The sequence below is a fragment of the Callorhinchus milii genome, unplaced genomic scaffold (assembly GCF_018977255.1).
Source record: "Callorhinchus milii isolate IMCB2004 unplaced genomic scaffold, IMCB_Cmil_1.0 Scaffold16, whole genome shotgun sequence".
NCBI lineage: Eukaryota > Metazoa > Chordata > Chondrichthyes > Chimaeriformes > Callorhinchidae > Callorhinchus > Callorhinchus milii.
In genome coordinates, this window is record NW_024704757.1 from 10,329,708 (window position 1) to 10,352,582 (window position 22,875).

Below are 22,875 nucleotides of genomic sequence, written 5' to 3' on the forward strand. Positions count from 1 at the left end.
TGCTTGTTAAGTGACTTAAAATACCAATTCATTTGGCAAATAAAGTTCCCGTTGGTACTGAAATGGGAAAAAGTTTGGTAATTTGAGAAGACAATTTAAATTTGGAGCTAAAATATCATGGATGACCATATTCACCATTTAATGCAAAAGAGAACTTAGCAAATGATTTGCAATGGTAAAATGTGAATGCGCTACCCATTTATCTGTAAGATGCTCACTGCAGTCAGATGTGTCTTTGAAGATAAAATTACACATGTACAACACAAATTCAAAATTCAGATAACATGCCTTTTCCCCACCCAACACCATATGCACCTAGCATGTCCTCAATCACTTGCTGGCACCACTTAAAACCTTGCCCATGATTTTTCTGTCCACCAACCCATACAGCCACAGTTTTGCACACAAATTCAACAAACCAACAAAAGCAGGCTGTCATTACTCAATACATTTTAAGGTTCAACCATGTCAATCTTTGAAGAATAACATTCTCCAGTTCAAGAGCAAACCTCTGATACCTTGTGTGACAAACCATGTGCACTACTGGCTTAAACACTTGAATCACTGTATACATTTTCCAACGTGCTATTTGGTGCCATTATTTTCAGTCCTTAAAACAAACATTTTGCTCTGGATAGTGATTTCTGACTGAAGTATATTTTGGGATGGTCAGTTGGCATATTTTTGGATTAAACAATACCCAAGTCTCAATGTCGGTTTAGTTAGTCAACTCTATAAAAGGGCTTTTCATTTTATAAGAAATGCAACGTTTTATAAGTATTTCAACCTCAAGTAAACTACATATAATGTGTGGCAATACAAATCTCTTGGTTGCATTTTCACAAACTCTCAACAACATCAGCCCATCTACTATAAGCAAAGTAGACTAGTATAATACGATGCATACTTTATGTAAGGTCCACTTTAGATCTGTAGACTTTAAGAATCTCAATCCACAAATCATCATATCTGGATAAAAAAAGGAAACCAAATATTCCATTCTAAATTCAAGTGGTTTGGGAACGTTCTTGAAAATGCAGCACAATTTTGTTCAAAAATTGGTCAGGTGAACAAAAAAGACACTGACAAGACAACACTAATAGCAGTAGCAGTCAACATCAGAAACAGGGAAGAGCCAAAACATGACAGATCTACAAAAGAGCTGCACACTAGAAACTGCTCATTTTCTTCAACTGTCAAAAGCACAAAAGAAACTTAAGTTTAAGAAAAAAAAGTTCAGACACATTTTGACATCAAATGACTAAGCAGCAATTTTCTCCCTTTCCCATAACTTATCCATTCAGTATTTTACCTCCACTCCATTTGACAGACAGCTCTTTCAGCTGAAAGAAAGGAAAGCTTCAGGCTACAAAACATCCGACATATTAGACATATTAAAAGATCTATTTATGGATAGCACATGTAGATGCACATAGGAACCAAAACAATTCCCTCCCTAGTTTGTACAGGGAGAGAAGTTTAATGCACAGATAAGAGATTCACAGATACAACTGATTCTACACAATTTCAAAAAGGAGTATAATATGGTGTGGAAATCATAAATAGTTTAGTTCCAGAAATTGCAGAACCAGATTCCAAAAGACCACAATATGTCCAGGATACAGATTTCTAATACACACCTAATCTCTGCTTGCCAAATTGTCACCCAGCAAACATACTTTATCATAAGAAGCTCTCAAAAAACTGTGCAACCTACTCTACAAACATACATTTAGTCCAGAAGGATGAGGCACTAAATAAATGGTCATGGCCCCAACAGACAGGTCAACCTCATTTCTATAGCTCCAATAGCATTAAGCAAACATTTATGTGTAATTCCAGAATATAGAAGAACTGACAGAAACAGTGAGGTCTCCTAAAGTTTATCTGTAGCACAGTAATGAACTTGGTTTGCCACTGGGAAGAAAACAACATTGTTCTAACCGTTTCCACAGCAATACAAATTTTTACCCCACCTGCTTACCTGTTCTGATAACTGAAATATGTTGAGTCGCGAGGGATTGTACATAGCTGCTTCCCATAGCAGCATAATGTCTGAGGGGAGAACTCATACTGTGAATAGAACAAGTGCAGCAAGTCAGTATTAATATCCGCACATACCTTTCCAGTATTTAATAATGTGAATCCCTGCCTATAGATGACAGAAATAAACCCCAATAGGAATTGTCCTTTACATGAAAAATGTTATATAAATATAAGTTGTTCAGTATCCCATATTCTAGTAAATACTCTTACCTTCCGTCCGCAACAGTAGCCTAGCGTTTGCATGACTGGATCAATTTCCTGTTCAAAGACCTCAGCCAACTTTGTACAGTATTTATATACACGTGAGGTCTTGCGGTTGTACAGCCAAGCATTATTGAACATCAACCATACGTCCTCCACATACTGCCATGGCTCCTGGTATTGCCCCGTATCTAGCTTGCGTTTTATTGTGGAAAGGTCCATAGGATTTTTCACTATGTCAAAATAATCCTAAAGGGGAGGGGAAAGGGAGCAGAATAAGGAAACATAGCTTTAGGTAAGTGCCAAATCTCGGTAAAACATAATATTCAAGCACAATACAATCTACAGAACATGTGGTCAAATACTCTTTAAAAAATGTACATGAAGAATAACCACTTTGCCTCTAGATTACAGTCAGTCTTCCTTCATTCAACAATTTTAGCCAAGCAAAAAACCCATCACAATTTGAATACTACCCATCTCTGTAACTTTATACCATTTTATCTGCTCTTAAAACAAAGTTAGCATTATTCTCTGTTCACTTAACTAGATCACAATTTATTCCACAAATCAAATCCTCAAAAGCAAAATAATGCAAACTGTTCTCGTCTTGGAAGGTGTCTGAATTTATTTAGAATTAACTTTTAAGCAACATTGCAGTTCTGTGAACTGAAGTGACCTCACTACAGCTTTAGTGTTAAAGCAAGTGGGACTAATCACCATTTAATGACTTATACTAGAAAACTTTACATCATGTTAACTGCTTCATATTCCTGCCCTATTCCCTCCCCCCTTATCGGCAGGTGAGCTTTCAGCCATTCGCTCTCTGGAACTCCAACCTTCCAACTCTCTCCCTCTCTCCGATCAAAGCCAGCCTCAAGACATACCGTTTGATTGCACTTTGTCATCTTTTCCCTCCACACCCTATTTGGCTTCCACTCCCCATATCAGGTAGGATTCATACTACACTAACTGCCTGCTTGCCAGACTTCCCAACTTTTCCCCCACAAGCTGCAGATCACCCTCACACGGCTCCATTGGCTCCCCAAGCACTTCACCTCCAGGGCCTTGGGACGTCTTACCAATGTGAAAGGCGTTATACAAATGTAATTTGTTGTTGTTGTTGGTAATTTTAAAAAAAAGTTTAGAAAAACAGTTAGCAGAAGCACAGAAACTCTGTCCCAAATGGCTACCCTCTGTGCAAATAAAACTTCAAGAGATTCTATAATGACAGCTATAAACAAACCCACATTAGAATGTGTACTTTACAAATAAAACACAGTAATATTGTAAAGAGATTTTTGCTCCCCGTACTCACAGGAATTCCTAAAAGTAAAGGATCCACTGGTTGCCTGAATGGCAAGGATTCTGGGTCCTGACGGTACAATGCTTCCAGTGTGGGCATAAGAGCCTGCCTTAGCTCCTCTGGTTTGAATACTGGGCAGCAAACAAGATAATGAATCATATATACAGAATCAGTCAATGAACTCAGTGATTATCTACAAAGCTACAACACACTGATGCAGTCATTACACCTTATCCAAAGTCTAAAGTAACTTCGAACATTATAATAAATAATAATCCTTGCATTTGATATAGCGCTTTTCACGTCTTCTAGACGTCTCAAAGCTCTTCAGAGTATACTGTAAAATGAATTGACCATATATTTATGGGCGAAACGCGACAGCCAATTGCGCACAGCAGTGTCCCACAAACAGAATTCATGGATTGAAAATGACCAATTTATTATTATTTTGTTTTGCAGGAATTATTAAAAGTTAGGTGGAAGATAGTGAAAATGGTGAGCACCACCAAGTAGTTAATCAGACATTGTAACAGCATCCAATCGGCAACAAACACCTACTTTTCCTGCGGGATTGAGGTGGCGATGCAGAGGACTGGGAAGATGCATTGGCACCAACCTCCTCTTCCTCTTTGGGATCAGTTTTAACTTCAGTTTTGCCATCCTCCTCCATGGGACCTGGCTTAGTGTCGACACTCTCACTGCTCTCCTCTTTCACCTGTGGCATCTCTTCATTCTGCAAATACGACAAAAAATAAAACTTCACTGATGAGCCTTACATAAACTATAATATACATTTTTAACCAACACGCTAATGCATTCAAGACAAAAGTAGCTGGAATACAGTGGAAATGGTGAGCATCACCAAATGGCCAGTCACTCTCATTTCCACAAAATAGCAATTACTGAACTGAATTCTGGAAACAATCCTTTACCCATAGATCCACATTCAGTTTTCAATGAATAACGAGTCAGAAGCTTGTAGGTTTACAACAACAAGATTGCATTTATAGAGCGCCTTTCACGTCGGGAGGACGTCCCAAGGCGCTGGACAGTTGGGTCGGGACCCGAGCAGGGGGGAAATTGTCAGGGTGAGGGGAGGGAAGGGAGGGAGCGAGGAGGGGGTAGAGAGTCGAGAGGGGAGCTGAAGGCACGGTCAAAGAGAAAGGTCTTGAGACCGGTTTTGAAGGAGCAAAGGGAGGAAGCAAGGCGAAGGCACTGGGGGATGGAGTTCCAGAGCCTCGGGGCTGAGAGCCCGGCCACTGATGGTAGGGCGGTTAGGGCGGGGGATGTGGAGTAGATCGGAGCCAGAGGAACAGAGGGTACGGGCAGGTACGTAGGGGCATAGTAGGTTGGAGAGGTAGGAGGGTGCAAGGCCGTTAATGGCCTTGTAGGTGAGGATTAGGATCTTGAATTCGATCCAGTGGAGGCGAGCGAGGGTGGGAGTGATGTGGTCGCGAAGCCTGGTGCGTGACAGTACACGAGCTGCAGAGTTCTGAATGACCTGCAGCTTGTGGAGGGAGGGCCGGGAAAGCCGATGAAGAGAGTTCCCGTAGTCCAGCCTTGAGGTGATAAAGGCGTGGACCAGTGTTTCAGCAGCGTGAGGGGTGAGGTGTGCCGTAGTCTGGCGATTTTCCGGAGGTGGTGGAAGGCGGTGCCAGTTGTGGCGCGGATATGAGGGAGAAAGGACAGCTCCGGGTCGAACAGAATGCCGAGGTTCCTGACTGGCTTTGAGAGGTGGAGAGTGCAGCCTTGGATGCTGATGCTGTCAGCGCCTGAGGTGCAGAGGCGCTGACGTGAGCCAATCAGGAGGACCTCAATTTTGCGCACATTGAGCTGAAGAATGTTGTCTCTCGTCCAAGACTCGATGTCGGACAGGCAGGCTGTCAGGACATCGGTGGTCGTGGAGTTGAGGGTAGAAAAGGAAAGGTAGAGTTGGGTGTCAACCGCGTACATGTGAATGTTAACCCCATGTCTGCGGATGATGTCACCACAGGGGGAGCATATAGAGGGTGAAGAGGAGGGGACCAAGGACAGAGCCCTGAGGAACACTGCACGAGACAGTGCAGGGGCTGGAGGAAAAGCCGTTTGCAGAGACAAAATGAAGATGGTGGGAGAGGTAGGACCTAAACCACTCAAGGACAGGGCCTTGAAGGTTGAGGTGGGAGGACAAGTGGTGGAGGAGGATAGAGTGGTCGACCGTATCGAATGCGGCCGATAGGTCGCGGAGGCAGAGGGAGCCCTGGTCGCAGATGGTCAAGATGTCATTGGTGACCTTGACCAGGGCGGTTTCCGTGCTATCGGCAGCACGGAAACCCGGTTGGAGGGGTTCGAAACGTGAGTGGGTGGAGAGGAAAGAACACAGCTGGGAGGTGACGACTCTTTCGAGAACCTTGGACAGGAAGGGGAGGTTGGAGATGGGCTGGTAGCTTGATAGCTGCGACGCATCAAGGGAGGGTTTTTTCAATGTGGGAGTGATGGTGGCAGTTTTGAGGGGAATAGGAACAGAGCCAGGAGAGGGACAGGTTAACAGTGTCTGTGAGAAGTGGGGCAAGGAGGTGGCGCTGAGAGATAAGGAGTGGAGTGGGGATGGGGTCCAGGGAGCAGGTAGTGGGTTTCAAGGTCCAGGGAGAAGGTGGTGGGTTTCAAGGTCCAGGTTTAAGCCCCATGTTGGGACTTGGAACTTGAATATATGCTAATGCTCCGATGCAATGTGTAGTGCATTGTCAGATGTGCCATCCTTCTGTCTGACCAGGCAGGTGTTTGAGAACCCATGGCACTATTCAAAAAGAGAAGGGAGCCTCTCCCAGGGTCCTGGTCAATAACCCCCTAAATAAAATTGGTCAGTAACTTCAGGGCTTTTTGTGGGACACTTGTGCAGAAATCGACTGCCAGAGAACAGTCATACCATTTTACAGTATATCCTGGGAAGCACCATATATTTCTGTATTTGACTGATGCTTGACACATTAGGTCATTAAGGGAGATGGAGAAAAAAGGGTGAGGAATGGAATTAAAAGACCTGGCATGATCTAATAAAATGACACACCAGGCTTGATGGGCTTCTCTTCTTCCTAGGTTATTAATTGATTGAAATGACACAACTTTTCTTTACCTCAGCTTTAACATCTGTCTGAGTTTCTGGTATCTCCGATTCCATCTCTTCCACTTTGCACTCTGGTTTAGTTTCAGATAGTGGCGCTTCCGCTGTAAGTTGCTGAGAGTTGGTGTCAGTACTAGCAACAGAGGCAGGGGTAGCTGCTCTGCCATCTGTGCTCACTGCAGACTGAGAGAGCTGAAAAAGTCAGAGGAAATAAAATAAATCTCTTTGGATTTCTGTACTGCAGTAAAGAAAGCAACGGGGAGGATGCAGAATAAGCCATGAGAAATAACCAGGCTGACCTCAATGGCAGCTTCAATTCTGAGTTAAGGTCAGTGTCAAAGATATCACATGCCATGTTAAGTAAGGTCAATAGCAAAGATATACCATAAACCATGTCTATGTGGCATGCAGATTGTTTTTGAATAAAAAGCAAACTTTTTACATTTTAAATATGAACTTTTACAGGTGCATATTGAGGAGTAGCTTCACAGTTACCTTATCTATTCTTGATTGTTATCTTTTTGAAGAAGCAAAAATATTTCATGGGGCATCATTGTATGCACACCTGAATTAAACAACCTAGCACGAAAAACTGGTCTCACCTTATGAAAGACAGTCTAATGAAAGGCATTAATGGTAGATTTTTAAAGCCAATTAGAAAATCTAACAAACCACAGTAATCTTAACTCATCTCAAAATGTAAGTGCTAGGGAGTGGGACTTTCCCATTTTGGGTACCAAGTGTCATCAAACACTCTTTCACCAGGAAAATGCAGACAGATACTGAATAAATCCTCCAGTACTGTACACTGCACCCAGTTTGATCATTTCTCAAGACGACACTCTGTGACCTTCTGATTAGATGGTCAATTTAATGACAAATTGTGAATACATCTGTTCCAGGTTGTGGCCTGACACTGCAAGCTTTCATAATGGAGCTGTACATTGTGGAGGTGAAGCTTTCATCACGTTTTGGCTGGATGCAGAAATTAATCTGAAGCCATAAGAACTTAAAAATGCTAAACAAAAAAAGACCAAGGTCCATCTAGTTCGCCTTTCACCTTCCTGGTGGCTGCATGCACATATGTCCCAACTACCTATGTACTATATCCCATGTTATAATAATAATCCTTGCATTTGATATAGCGCTTTTCACGTCTTCTAGACGTCTCAAAGCACTTCACAGAATATGCTATAAAGTGAATTGACTGTATATTTGTGGGCGAATATTTTCCCAAAGAAATCTAATCTGTGTTTGAAAGAATCAACACTTACTGCTTCAACCTAGGGAGCCTGTTCCACAGGTTCACTATTCACTCACTGAAATAGTGTTTGTGTAGATTCATTCTAAATTTACCTCCCTTCAATCGCAGGCCGTGTCGTCTGGTTCTACTATTCTGGACAAGTTGAAACAGCCTGTCACAATCTATACTGTCTTGTCCCTTTAGAATCTTAAAGACAGCAATCATGCCGCCTCTCAATCTTCTCTTTTCCAGTGTGAACATGCCCAATTTACTTAGTCTCTCCTCATAGTCCAATCCTTCCATTCCCTCAATCATTTTGGTTCCCCTCCTCTGTATCTTTTCGATTTCTCCAATATCCATTTTGTACTGCGGCGACCAGAACTGAACACAGTACTCCAATGATTTATACAGGTTTACCCCACTATTTCGGCTTGCTATTGATCTTTAGATCCATCCCAACATCTAGTTTGCTTTACTCACTGTCACAGAGCATTGTTGGGAGAGCTTCAATTTATTGTCAATCAGGAGCCCCAAGTCCTTTTCATTTTCCATACGTATTATTTTCCTTCCGTTCAAATAGTCCCTTCCAGGATTTTTTGTTCCCATGTGAAGTACTTTACATTTCTCCACATTGAATTTCATGCGTCACCGATCTACCCAATTCCCAAGTATGTTCAAATTCTCCTGTAACCTATTTTGTATAGCTTCGCAATCTACCATTTTCATTAGCTTGGTGGCAAGCTTGCGACTCCTAGTTACAGATCATTTATAAAAATATTAAACAAAACAGGTCCCAAAACAGACCCTGTGGAACCCCACTGGTAACATTTTCCGAGTCTGATGATATTCACTGTACCACCAACCTCTGGGTTCTTCTAGTCAACCAATTGCATATCCATTGTAATGGATCTCCACTGATTCACGCTTTCTTTACTTGCTGCATCAGCCTCCCACAGCCTTACCCTTATCAAGCTCCTTTGTCACCGTCAAACAAAAGCGGTAAATTAGATTGGCAAGACCTTCCCTTCATGAACCCATATTGGCTATCAATTATGATTTTATTTCTGTCCAGATGCCCCATGAATTTATCCTTAATAAGCATCTCCATAATTTTACCATCAATGGATGTGAAACTTACTGGTCTGTAGTTTCCTGGCTCACTTTTGGTATTTTTCTTAAAATAGGAGTAACATTTGCCTTTCTCCAGTATTCAGTGATTTTTTAAAGATTTGTGCCACCGTTTCTGTGACTTCCTCCCTTAGTTCCTTAAGGTTCCCTGGATGCAATTTATCCGGCCCCTGTCCTTTCTGATAATCAAATTTGATATAAAATAGACCCAATACATTGGCTCTCCATGTCCCAAAGAATCAAGTTCAAGATCCTTGTCCTCACTTTTAAAGCCCTCCTAAATCTTGCCCTATCCTACTTTGTTGATCTTTAAAACCCTTCCCTCCACAGGTACTGGCCTGCTTCACGTCGCCAGCCTTGCCCTGCCCAATATCAGTGGTCGTGTTTTGCTTCAACTCTCTGGAACTCCATCTCAGGGCCTTCCTCTTTGATCTTTTGGTCATCTCCTCAAGCTCCCCCACTTTAGTCCCCACACATCTTGTATCCAACCCCCAGCTCGGGTGCAAAATCTTGATTGTCCAGTGCCTTGAGACGTCCTTCAGACATGAAAGGCACTACATAAACATAATTTGTTGTTGTTTATTAATCTTGATCAAAGGAGTGACATTTTTCTGCTTATGTGATGTGCTGTTTTCACTGCATGTGGAGAACTTGGGACTATTAACAATTCAATGAAAAATGACTTTAAAAAGGAGTAGCAACATGTTAATCTAATTGGCAAGTACAGAAGATTGCCTTTTAAAAACAGTAAAGGGATGATGTTCCCAGTACCCGACAGCCATCCAAGTCAGAGAACTAAACAAGTCTCTGAAAATGAAAAGCATTCGAGGATTTAGGAAACGAGACAGGCATAACAAAGGAAAGGACTCAATCCTGATCCCCTCCTGCCTGAAACTGATTCTTAGCAGCATAAACTGTGGGTATGCCATATGGAGCAATTAGAAATATCTCTGAAATGGTCAATGCCCATGGGCCCTAGCTAAATATTGCTTTCTAAAGTGGAATAGCAAACCAATAGCAATCAGCAGACGTTATAATATGAAAAACTGGGATTGCAAGAAATGCAGGTTGGGGAGCACCTGAAAGAGAACAATGAGGCATACGCAGAACACTCACCTGACTCTCTCTTCCAGGTGCATTTACAGCATTTTTGCGTTTTTTTAATATCAGAAGTTACAACCTTGTATCACTGTTTTATAAATTCAAAACTAGTATTGTATTATTTCAAGCAAGATTGTATTCCTTACTGGAGTGGAAGGCTGAGGCTGTGCAGTTGACTGCTGGGAAGGCTGTGGAGTTGGTACAGACTGTTGGGATTGTATTGGAGTTGGAGGCTGTCCTGGAGTCAGAGCTTGAGATGGAGTCTGATTTGGGGTGGTGCTCAGCGGTGGTGCTGGGGTTGGTGTTGGCGTTGAGGCCCGGCCTGAGGAGGATGCTGGAGTAGAGGCCTGAGACTGGGATGTTGCAGGTTGAGGGGAAGTCATACCAGACGGGGCAGGGTGCTGGATGGGTGGTATATTTCCAGGAGCAGAAGCAGTGGCAGCGGGGGCAGAGGCAGGTGGCGGAGTCTGGCGGAGAGCTGGCTGCGAGACTGGCGGACAATGAATTTGACCACTGGGCGGTCCAATCATGTTTACAGAATTGCTCAAAGGAAGCGAAGTGCTGGGAGCCTGTGCCTGCTAAGATAAGAAACACTAGCTCATTAAATATTTCACTTGGCAGACACTGAGGATTAAAGTTGTAATTTAAAGGGAAACAAGATTTTAAAATAGAGTGAAGCCATAATTATCTGCCATAATGGAGGGTACTTTCTGTTAAGACAGTAGAAATTGGTTGATAATCGTGGTTTGTTAAGCACAAAATAGCTTTTTAAAAATATGTGCAGTTATATATATACATCATACACACGCATTATACATAATATACAGTAATACTCGCATAGATCTCATCTTTATAAATCATATAATCGCCTAAGTTGTAAATTTACCTGAGTCCCATTCAGTTTCCTATCAAAACCACATAATTTCTTTGCATTACTCATATTAATCACTCACAGGCTGCATTAAATTACACATGGGCAGCGTAGATTATTGTTTAAATAGGATTTTCTATGATTTATACAGTTTACCTGCAATTTGAACTTTGCGTAAGTCATATTAAATGTTATGGTCCTGATTGATACAACTTAAGTGAGTTTTACTGTATAAAAATATTATATATAATTGACACATACATGATTATCTAGTTGTCAAATTCATTCCCATATTAGTAGTCAGATGACAAATGGCTGACGGTTTGCAAAAGGGAACTCAAAGGGAGAAAGCTTCTTCATGAATGCAAGCAGGATTTGGGATCATTGTTCAGGAAGCAACAAAGAGCAAAGTTCCACTGTAGTTCAATACGTGGAGGAGGGAGAAGAAGGTAAGTAGGGTCTCCTTGGAGCTGAGCTAGTTGTAAGGTGGCATGCTTGGCAACAGAATATCAGAATCGAGTCAATCCTGTGACAATCTCGTGAATATGGTTCATAAACCAGATGGTCTGCAGTTAATCCAGGGCACTGATACAGAAGAGCCAGCTTGAATCCTCAGATGGACTTGGAGGGGCCAACTGATCACTGGGAGCTCTTAGGTCCTGCTAACCCTGCAAGCCAAAGCTCTAATGAGGAGGGTGGTCCTAGCTGGACAAGTAATAGGAAATTAGTACTCTGTAAGACAAGCTATGTGGTTTAGCTAGTTTAAACACCATCATTGCCCCAAGCCTTGGCTCCAATCTGTGCCTAATACTCTCCAAAGTAGGGTAAACTGTTGTGTCCAGGGAGAGAATGTGCATTCCATATGCAGGTAAATTTCCACGTAAAATTCTCAATCTGGTTTAGAAATGCTTAAGCACGGTGACGGACTGCCACGTTTCAGACACCCGGATTACCAAAAAAAANCTTCAAATTCTTTTCTGTAGTGAAGTTGCTCAAAGGTGAGTGAAGCAACTGTTTAATACATTGAAACTATCATACCACATAAAGATGATTTCTCACATTCTCTCTCTCCACATCCAGTTACCACATCCAGTCAGAACTCAAAACCATGGTAACATACACCACAAACTGAACCAGTGTAGGCTAGCTTCATTGTGTGTAGAAACATTCAGTTGTAAAACACAGCCTCAGTTATTTGATTAAAATAAACACACAAGTGAATAATAAACATAAAGATCCCTTCCACTAAAACTTTTAAATTGTTTTCAAAACAATTTAAAAATCTGAAGCAATGCCACATTAAGAGTATGTTGTGTGTGTATGTGGTGAGGGGGGCAGAAGGAAGAAGAGGTGAGGATTAAAAAAGAAAACCTAGGTATTCTGGTGCTATTATTAGCACCAAGCCAATAGCGCTATTGGAACCCAAATGGGCACGGTCACCAAAACTATTACTGCTCCCCCTCAAGACAATTACTTTTTTGCGCTAACTCTACCTGATTCATTCCAGGCTGATTTGTAGGCTGAGATATGCCCACATTATTCACATTCATTCCACCAGACGCTGGAGGGAACTGGTTCTGTGGCAGAAACTGGCTCTGGGAGGAAGGCTGACCGATGTTATTGGCATGCACACCCATCATACCCTGGGGCTGTGGCATTCGGGATGGCGACATTCCCATCTGGATGCAATTGGAAACAGCTGTTACAATTTGTACTGGTTAAAGAAACAACCTCTATGGAAAAGATAAAACAGGCCACTTGTTAATGGGGAAACTCTAGCTCGGTAGAGAAGGGCCTAAACTACAGATATTTCCTTGTAATTTACAGTTTTTATTAGACAGGCAGTACTAGATATGCCAATGGAGATGGATAATTCAACCACATCCTGGTCAAACAAGTCACATTTTATAGCAAGCATTAGAAAATTTAGATTTTTTTTAAGAAGCAGTGTGCACTAGTGAGCTCACATTGTCAATTTGTGAATGTTGAAGTGTCTCCTATGGAAAATTATTGCACTGGACAAGAAACCTGGATGTACAGAGGACCTACTGAACAGATTCTGTAAGTGATACGGCATTGCAGACTCTCTCCAATCCACTATGGTTAATTAACCTGCCAACAAACAGGCTAGTGAGCAACAATGCTAGTAAGAAACAAGCTATTATCTTTGGAGGTGGTTCTGTCTGGTGCAGTGAGAATATCAAGCATGCCTCATGTGGCAAACACTTCAGTCAATGATCATGGTCAAAGAGGAAAAGATGCAACTGCATTTCACACAAGGCAGATGCCCTGTACACCACGTGGGAGTATTTGTAAAATGTCAATGTCCCATAATAATATCACAGATATCAAAAACAGATAAAAGTGATAAGCTTTTCTAAATTACCTCTGTACAAAATACAAAGCTTCTCTGGTGTGGATGAATTCTTATGTTAGTATCGCTTTCATCTTCTTTGCAAACAGTACATATAACCTGAGGGGAGGAGCTGGAGCCACTGACACTCCATTGCCATTTGATTATTTTTACTAGGATTTACATAAATTATCTGAAATCCTTCAGTCTTCGGTTAATAAACAATACATTTAGTGAAACAGCAATTCTCTTGCCTTGCATCAAACATCCAAACAGAAAGTACTTACCGCTGAAATTGATCCCATATTATTCATCTGTACAGAATGGTTCATGGGAGGAGTTGCACGTGGCCCCATGGGCCCTTGCGCCATTTGCACATTTCCCATAGTCATTGGGCTAAACTGATTCATACCTGAAATAATTAATTAATGTTGATTAATGAATCCTTCCCATTAGATCAGTTGAGTCTGTACTAATTTAAGTCAGTTTCCCATCAGGAAATGTTAGCATAGGCTGGGAGGTGGGGTATGAGAGAGTATTGTAAGGAAGAGAAAACCTAAAAGGTCCTCAAGTAACAGGAATTAAAGTTCTCTCATCAATGTATTTAATTGATCTGATTAAGGATTTCAATTCATATGAAATGATGGTACAAAATTCCCACAATCCAGTCTTCAATGTAACTCCACAATGCAAGTGGAAACTACATAAATTTGCCTCTAACCATCTTCCTCCAAGCTGATTCCCTAGACTAAGACCAATTCAGTGTCTCTCAACCTGAAGTCAGCTAACAATCTAGACCAGCAATCAAACCAGGTTTGTATATTCTGCATCAAATCCAAGCAGTTTACACACAGTCATTCGGGAGCCCCAGAAATGGAGAAAGATGAGAACTCAAGATTGCTTTGATAATTTGGAGGCTAGTTGTCTTATAGGTTCGAAATAGTGGTTGAAATTTTAAAGAAATACCAGTTGCCCTTTATTATTGTGCAAAACCTATAAATAATAATAATCCTTGCATTTGATATAGTGAGTTTCATGTCGGGAAGATGCCTCAAAGAGCTTCATAGAGTATTTTGTTAGAGAATTATGCAACCAACTCGCACACAGCAATGTCCCACAAACTGCCATGAAGTGATGTACTTGCCTTGAGACACTGGCATGCGATTTATGATCTGATTTGGCACATTCGGCATAGACAAAGGTCCATCTAAAACAAACAAATGGATGTCAAGGATGTCAATACTGAAAGATGTTTAAACTTACATCTCCTCAAAGAACAACTTCGTACTACAAAGACATGCTAAGAACATGAAAAGTTAATCTGTGGAATGCAACTCGCCAGATGTAAACAGATGTAAATGTAGATGTGAAGAGTAGATTTTTCTCAATTATCTGAGAATCTGGAAGAGAATTTGCAAAGCTTTCCTTGAATTATTAAGGGCGGTAGAATTACTGTTATCTACTGGAAAGGTTAGCGTTTTACAAAATAACCACACACCAAAATTGGTAGTTCATTAGGTTGTTGATGGATCATTAAGGAAGAGGAAATATCAGTGTGGACAGTGAACATTTCAAGAAGGCCATTCAGCCCATCAAGCCTGCACCAAACAGCACTACATTTGAACCACTTGTTCAAATCCTCGTTTTCCCCATGCCCTTTAAAATCTTCATTCATCAAGTGTTTATCCAATTTGTTTAAAATATTATATTCATTCAACTTTAAATGTGTAAATAAAATGTTCTAACCTTTACGCTTTTAGTAATAATGAGTTGATGTTTCCTTGTTTTTAGTTCACCAACAGTGGAAATCATCTTTCACTATTTAATCTCTTTTAATAATAATAATTGCATTTGATATTGAGTCTTATCACGTTGTTGACACAACTCACTGTAAAGTGAATTGATTGTATACATTGTGGGTGAAACTCTTTTTCAAACACTTTCATGACTAGAAAATGTCCATCAGATCTGCCCTCTTAACTGTGTGTGCTCCTGCAATTATACTGTATTTCATCATAAATTTTTTACAGAAATAACTTACTAGGTGGTCGAACAGGCGGGACCTGGGCCATACTTGGGGGTTGTGACATGCCAGGTGGCTGGGTCCCTGGACCAGTCATGGTTCCCTGGTTTGGCATCATTCCCTGCTGCTGTTTTTGAAGCCGTGAGCGTCTTTTTTCTTCCAACTCTTTCTGAATCTTGTAAATCTTTTCTGCAAGTAGGTGATAGTATTCATCCTAAATGGAGGAAAAATAGATCTTTTTAACACCATCAAAATTAGTCGCATCTGTGTTTGGGCTAAACCAGACGAGAGAAGATTATAGTAATCCTTGGTATAGCACATCTCACTTCAGGACATCCAAAAGCTCTTCATAGGATTTACTGTGGAATGAAGCAACTGAGTATTTGTAGGTGAGCCCTGAAGCCCAACGGCGTAGTGCAATGTCCCAGCAATTATGTTCATTACTGGTTTACAATATCTATTGTATTGGGCCAGGCTGAGTATTAGAAACAAAGTAGCCAAAGTAACTTTATATTCCTAACACTATATTCAACTTATTTTAGACTTTTGATAAATAAAAGGGGCAAGTTTAAAAAAAGTAACACATCAGAATATATAATCCACTACTACTTTTTTTCAAAACATGGTAATTTATATCTGTTTGTGTGTGGGGGTGGGGGACTACAACAGTGTGAAAAAATAGGATGATTTCATATTAATATGTGGATGACTGGTCCGTATGAGGTTTCAACTGTACAGAATAATACTCCATTAATGCTGTAGGTCTCTCGGGTGCTGAGACATAATTAAACAATAAAGAACCTTTTGTGTTCTACACCAGGGAATGGAGTTCCAGCAGTCTGATTGACAGATGAGATCATCAAGTCTTGGTCCTCAAGCTAATTATACAATATTTAATGCTTTGGTACAATGCACAACTATTATTTTACTGTTATTACATCAGGATTAAATGACTGATTTAATTATTTGTATTTGATCCCTGGGACTGTTCAAGTGAGAATGGTGGGGTAGTGCTTTTTTGAATTAATATACTTGGCCAGAAGGTCAGTGGGTTAAGGACACAATGCACATGCTAGGAGCACCTTTTGGGATTACTCCACATATTCAGCTTGAAAGAGGTAGCCTCTTTGTGTTGAATCTAAAATTTTCAAATAATGATCACATTTGGACCATCAATGTCAAAGAAAAACCTGCATTTCTAAATTGCCTCATCACATCAAAATTTCTCAAAGCGTTTCATGGGTAACAACTATCAAGTGTAACGACTTTCTGCAGGTAAAGGAGGTAGTTACTGTGCCCGCAAGATGAATGACTGTTAAACAATAAAATTCAAGAGATATCAAACATTTTTGAGCCAGCAATATATGGGATTCCTATGGGCTGATGTACATTGATAAATTTGCACAGGATTGTACCCAAAATATAAGCCATTTTTCTCTTTCAAACTCTGATCGCCTGCTAAGGCTGTCCATCAATTCCATCTATTTCAGACTACATACCCTGCTATTAGCAGATTCATACATATCTCCTTCTACTTTCCGAGCATATGCCACAAGGTTCTCCATACGACGGTCCTTCAATGCTGCTGGGTCAGGGGTTGGAAATATGGCTTGAACACTGTAGAAAAAGCATACAAATTTTATAAAACTAGAATTAGTTATTTTAAGAAAGATTCACAATACAAAAAAAACTGACTAAATATTCACAATTTGTATGTGAAGACTACCATGATGCACACATTTCGGAAATATTGATAAAAGGACAGAGTTTGATCCTTGCATTTGATATATGGGTCTTATCACATTGTCAAGACATCTCAAAGTGCTTCACATGATATACTGTAAATTGGAGTGACTGTGTTTTGTGAGCGAGTACAGCCTATGGTGCTGCTATCAGAAATGAAAACAAACATTCAAGGCCATTTGACAAAAAAGCAACTTTTACATGTGCGTGAACATGTGTGTGTTGCAAAAACAAACAGAATGAACAGAGGAAAGAACAAAGATCGTAAATAGTCATGTAATAAGAAAGTAAAAATGACCCTTGTTGGATTTGACATTTGACAACTGCTGTTCACACGATGTTTATGAACCATAAACCTTTTTGTGGTTCGATACCCATTTACCAGGTTTTCACTACTGACGCAGGCTTTGCCTTTCTTAAAAAAAGATGTTTCTTAAAATAAGTACTTCAGCCATGCCTCACTGTTAGCCTAGTCCACGAGTTCAAAACACCATCATGGGCTTGAACCCACAATCGTTTGACCCAGAGGTGAGCGTGCCTACCAAGCTGACACCTATTAAGAGATTTTACTTATACAAAAAAAAACTGACTAAATACTCACAGCTTATGAACCAGATGATTACGTAGATCCTGAGTTACATGTTCATGCCACTGTTTCCTCACACCACTAGTAGAAGGTGCTGCTGTTGGCAATGTGCCAATGTTGCCAACATTTGTGCCATCATTCAGCATTTGACTGAAAAGCAGAGAAGAAGAAAGTTATTTAAAAAGTGACTCAAGGTGACCAGATTCTTTATAAACAATCTAAGTTAGGAGAGGGAACTTTTATTATAATAATTATATTTTAGTATAATAAATTTTACTTCATTAGGTTGAAATTGATCATACACCTATAAATTTCAATGTGTATTTTGGTGAGTGCATAACAATTTCCATAGTAAAGACTAAATGCATAAGTATGTGCCATTCAATACCAAAGATCGTGGACCACATTTTACTAGAAATGGTTCCTTTTTAAAAGAGTCAATGTGTAACTTCAAACATGTTCTATCTTTCACTTGCACACAGAAATGAGACCTAAACCACCATCCAAGACATCATTATGTCCACACTGTAGCATCAATTTGTATTTATTTTTAAAAGATGACAAGTTCCTTACTTTGGTGTACCAAGGGCGGATGGAAGAGCAGAGTCGGACATCAGGTTTGACTGTTGATCAGTGGCCGGGACACTCATCCCTCCACCAACCATGTTCATCTGGTTAGTACCTGCTGTGATAAACAGAAAAATATCAATTCATCAGTAACAGCTTGAACAGTTTACAATGCTTCTTAACAACTGTCTAAATAGAGGTCAGTGGAACAAGAAAGAAGACAACTAATAAAGGAATTCTACTCTTTTAAACGCATCATTAGAACTTTCAATTAATTATGTTAACCAGATCTCTGACAACTCAAACAGTACTGCTCTCTGTAATGGATTAATTTTGCTGTTTTTCCTGAAAGGAAAGCAATACTAGTGGCAAGTTATGCAGTATTAGCTGGTGAGACTCCAGCAGTACACTCTGGGGTCTCCAAGCCTTGGCTCTTGCCAACCTGCACCTAATAATTTCCGGAAATGGGTAAGCAGGATGCGTCCCACCAGGGAGAGAGTGCACATTCCATTAATCTATTTCTTGGATTTCCAAGTGTAGGCGGGATGCATGGAAATCTCATCTTGGTTTTGTACTCTTAAGCACGGTGATGGGTTTCCACATGTGTCAGACACCCAGCTGACCAAAATAAATAACACCCCAATTGACATGATATCTAAGGAGAGGGGGATAAAAGCAAAAGATACTCATCAAACTAAACATCACAAGCTATTCCACACGCTGAGACATGAAACAGGTAGAATCGGCAACAAATTAAGCATAGTAACAAAGATCGTTAAACTGCAGATACATCAGGCTACTGCTGTACTTACCCATTGGGTTTGGTCTCATTTGCTGGTGGACGTGAGACGGTGTTGGCTGCTGACCTGGTACCTGAGACTGCCCTTGTGACTGATTACCATAGGGCAGTCCAAGTGCAGCATAGGCTCTCTGCATGGAACTGGGATCGATTGGGTTAGAGCTGCTGGATGTGCCTTGTGGACCACTTCCCACCGCACCGACAGTGTTTGACAACCCACTTGGTGGAGAACCCAACAAGGCTATAAATCAGATAATCATTATTTGTTATTTGTGCATTGCAACTGAAAACCATTTAAAAAATATGAAAACTCTACTATAACATTGTACAGTAAGGTTAATGTCAATACAGAGCAGTTATGATAATATTGATGGAAACACAGGAATGTGCAGAATGGGAAAAGACCACTGCCATCCGCTGTTCATCTGGCAAACTAGTCAATATATGAACACATTTTGTTTTAAATGCTATTATGAATACTCATTTGAGCTGTCAGAAGAATGAAAATGAACTTGCAGGTATTGGATTATTATTTCCCAGTAATAGATTGATCTGGTTTAAGGCAAATTAGTGGTTTTCTTCAATGGACTCGAACGCAGAAGAGTAGGTGACAGAAGTTTCAAATTTAATTACAGAACAGAGGCGTGGCCATGGGGTGTTAGCATCCAGGCCCACCTGTTGCTCTCTGCAGGATGCATGGAGAGAGACGGAGCGAGAGGTATGAGGCAGTACAGAGAGGTGGAGCGGAGTCAAGAGGCAATGTAAGTAATTTACTGACTTTCAATTAATTTACTAATTGGTTACAATTTCAAATGACCAGGTCAGGGCTTTAATTGTTTTAAATCAGTTGATCACTGCTCGTCCACCATAAGTTGGGGCTCACCCCAAATTTCCACTGCTATAGAGAATGGTAAATTTGTAGAATAGCCAATGCAGCATGACAGGAATGCAGATTGTGTTAGCAAATTCAAAATGAAATTAGCTCAAAATGGAACTGGCTAAGAAATATTGTGAGCATAAGAGACAGAGCAGTCATTTTTTTTTAACTTCCGACTGACCAGATGGACTGCAATCATTTTTTTGTTCCTGTATATTTCTGTTTTTCCTTTAAAAGACCAAGATATTAGCTTCTAGAGTGGAAAAAGGTATTGCTTGTCCACTTTAAATCTATTGCATAAATCATGCGTGCAACTTACCGATTCATGACACAAATAACATTATCTTAACTTGTTCTAGCTTTCAATTATATTGTCTACAACATGCCCTACTGAAGTCCAATAGTGTACCACTTTTAAACTCCACACAGGAACTACTACTTTGATCTTCAAAGAAATGAATTGTTTAGAGACAAGTGCCGTTTCGTCATAGGTAAATACATTAATAGGTCTCTGGATCTTACATTAGCATTCCCTGCCCTAAAATACCATTTTAAAACTGTAGTGTCCAAAATTAGTCCCCACCAATCTTCTTTACATAAATGAGCAGCTAAAGAGGCTTCTTAAAAATCTGGTTTCTCATTTAGCCAGTTACAAAAAGATGTTCAAGTTTTTGTGTAGCATTTAAGAATCACATAGATTGGATACTCATTCTACTTCATTGCTTTGCCTCGACTTCCCGCCAAAATCCAATGATGCAGACAAAGTGTTGTAGTGTAAGTGCACAAGCTTTGAGCTTCAGAAATGGACTTCAACCTTAAAAAATCTCCGTAAGAAATGTTTTTTTTTAAATGAAAAAAGCTGTTGGTAGTGACCAATAATGAAAACGCTGCATTTGTACAAAACTCAACAACTGTGCAACTCACAGTACTTACTAAAATAAAACTGTTACATAAAACTTAAAAACAAATGGCTACAGACCTAATTCTTTGCGTGCGAAGGATGACAGACCAAAATCTGAATAAGGAGTAGTACCATATAATAGAAACAAATAAAAAAAATTAGCATATTTCATATCATGGAAAACATATCAGATACCTAAGCAGGGCAAGGTAGTATTTAACACCAATCTTGGGTACTTGGCATGTAAACCTAAAATTAGCACTTTGGGTACAATTTGTGGTGTTTCTTTTATATGGGATTAATTTAAGGAATCTGAATTGGGCAAATGGTGATTCCTGTTTTATAACCAAGTGCAATCTACCACTATTTGCATGCCAAATGCCTTTAGACTTAAAAACAATGCAAGATCACAACAGTAACATTCCAAAGATACAAGCTGGCACATTATATGGGTCACTAGTCAGTTATCAAAGAAATGCATGCATTTCTATTGCATTATTAATACGTTTTAGATTCAAGTCCCGCTAATATGAGCTTTTACGAGAGACAACAAAAGTGGACATCATATTTGTATCCATGTGATATTTATCATTCAAATGAACTGGAGATGCACAACAGTTCTAAAAGGTGAAGCCTGTGGCAATTTTGTTTACTAAAATAGTCAGTATTTAATGGAATGCAGTGATCTATGAAATGGATATCCAATGCAACAATCCCACTTTCTCAGATCTTACTGTTGTGAACAGTGACAAGAATTCATTTGATGTGACATCACATTGACTGCAGATTTGAGCCCACAATGTTCTTGATTACCAATGTTATAAAATAAATAACACTTGTGTCACTCTTACGTTGTTGATTCCTTTTGTCACTGGCATTTTTCAGGGGTAGGCATACCGGACAGTCATGTCGAGTGCAGTTTTTCCAGTGAGAGATGATCTGTCTTGATGATGCACAGTGAGCAACTGCTTAACAAAATAGCCGGAGGTATAGTGTGAACAATATACCCAACACAGAGACAGACCACAATGAATAGCTACAACTTTATTACTTTAAAAAAATCCTGATTACCATTTTAAAGGAAACCTATAAGATTTGCACCAAACTTCAAATGTAGTAATGAGTTCTACTTTCCATTGACCGACTGCTGCTATACCACTAGAAGGTGATGTTCCTTTGGGTTAGAAGGCTGTGGGTTTAAGCCTCACAGTCAGTGCTTTGTGTTCAATATAGATTAACACAAATTGGCTGCCACATTTGCCTACAAATTCAGACAATTATATGCATGCAATTACAGCCTGGACACAATTCTACACATATCAACAGACTCTTATTCAGAGGGCATCTTTATATGAAGGCCACTTTGGCCCCTGAAAGGTTGTTAAAGACAGGTTTGACTGTATATGACTTCCTAATGTACTCTGATCCCATATCAAACCATCTTAGCTCACTTTATGTCATTTCACCATTTGAAAGAAGAAAATCAAAAGCATGATCCAAAGGGTTCAATAAGACACTGGAAACAGATTCTGGTAATTATCTATGGGTTCTCTTTTTCTACTCTACACCAGACTCAAATTGCTGTCCACCAGGCTCATTTAGGTATACTTAAGTGTGCAAAAAGGCCAAATTAAGTGCACTTACCCTGACATGACTTGCCTGCCTGACAGTGAGTCATGTGATTCAGGACGTTTTTCATGGTTCGGCAGTGGGGTAGCGAGCAGGGCCGTACCTCACCGTTCGCCTGCTCCCTCCGCTGGCATTTGTGGGCGTGAAGCAGTAGGACCAGCTGCTGCTGTATCAGCTTTCGTTTCTCGGGGTCTGCAGTCGGTGCAGATCCCATTCCTTGGGTTGGTACCTGTGATGGTACCTGTTGAATCTGGGGCTGCTGCTGGGACTGAAGGAAAGAGAAAGTGGAAAAACTGCTAAAATCAAGAAAATTTGAGCATTCATTTTTCAGAGGAAACACTTCACTTCTACACAAAAGCACAATACTTGTAAGCAATAACATTTTAAAATACAGTTTTGAT

The 22,875-nt window shown here is 40.2% G+C and overlaps 1 protein-coding gene across 2 annotated transcripts in view; it reads right to left on the bottom strand.

The window, feature by feature from the left end:
• The window catches only part of crebbpb (CREB binding protein b), a 56,015-nt gene that overhangs the window by 19,390 nt on the left and 13,750 nt on the right, over positions 1–22,875 (bottom strand). Inside the window, exons 4-20 of one of the 2 annotated variants that reach the window (XM_042340942.1) lie at positions 22,490–22,742; positions 21,697–21,810; positions 20,924–20,959; positions 19,081–19,308; positions 18,275–18,383; positions 17,717–17,851; positions 16,872–16,989; positions 15,391–15,586; positions 14,494–14,556; positions 13,637–13,761; positions 12,490–12,675; positions 10,272–10,703; positions 6,666–6,845; positions 4,112–4,286; positions 3,566–3,684; positions 2,257–2,496; positions 1,985–2,073 (exon numbers count right to left, since the gene is read on the bottom strand). In XM_042340942.1, coding sequence (XP_042196876.1) covers positions 1,985–2,073; positions 2,257–2,496; positions 3,566–3,684; positions 4,112–4,286; positions 6,666–6,845; positions 10,272–10,703; positions 12,490–12,675; positions 13,637–13,761; positions 14,494–14,556; positions 15,391–15,586; positions 16,872–16,989; positions 17,717–17,851; positions 18,275–18,383; positions 19,081–19,308; positions 20,924–20,959; positions 21,697–21,810; positions 22,490–22,742 — 2,798 coding nt within the window. Of the gene's footprint in view, positions 1–1,984; positions 2,074–2,256; positions 2,497–3,565; positions 3,685–4,111; positions 4,287–6,665; positions 6,846–10,271; positions 10,704–12,489; positions 12,676–13,636; positions 13,762–14,493; positions 14,557–15,390; positions 15,587–16,871; positions 16,990–17,716; positions 17,852–18,274; positions 18,387–19,080; positions 19,309–20,923; positions 20,960–21,696; positions 21,811–22,489; positions 22,743–22,875 lie in introns of both variants that reach the window. The other variant, XM_007893611.2, reaches the window with a different exon arrangement.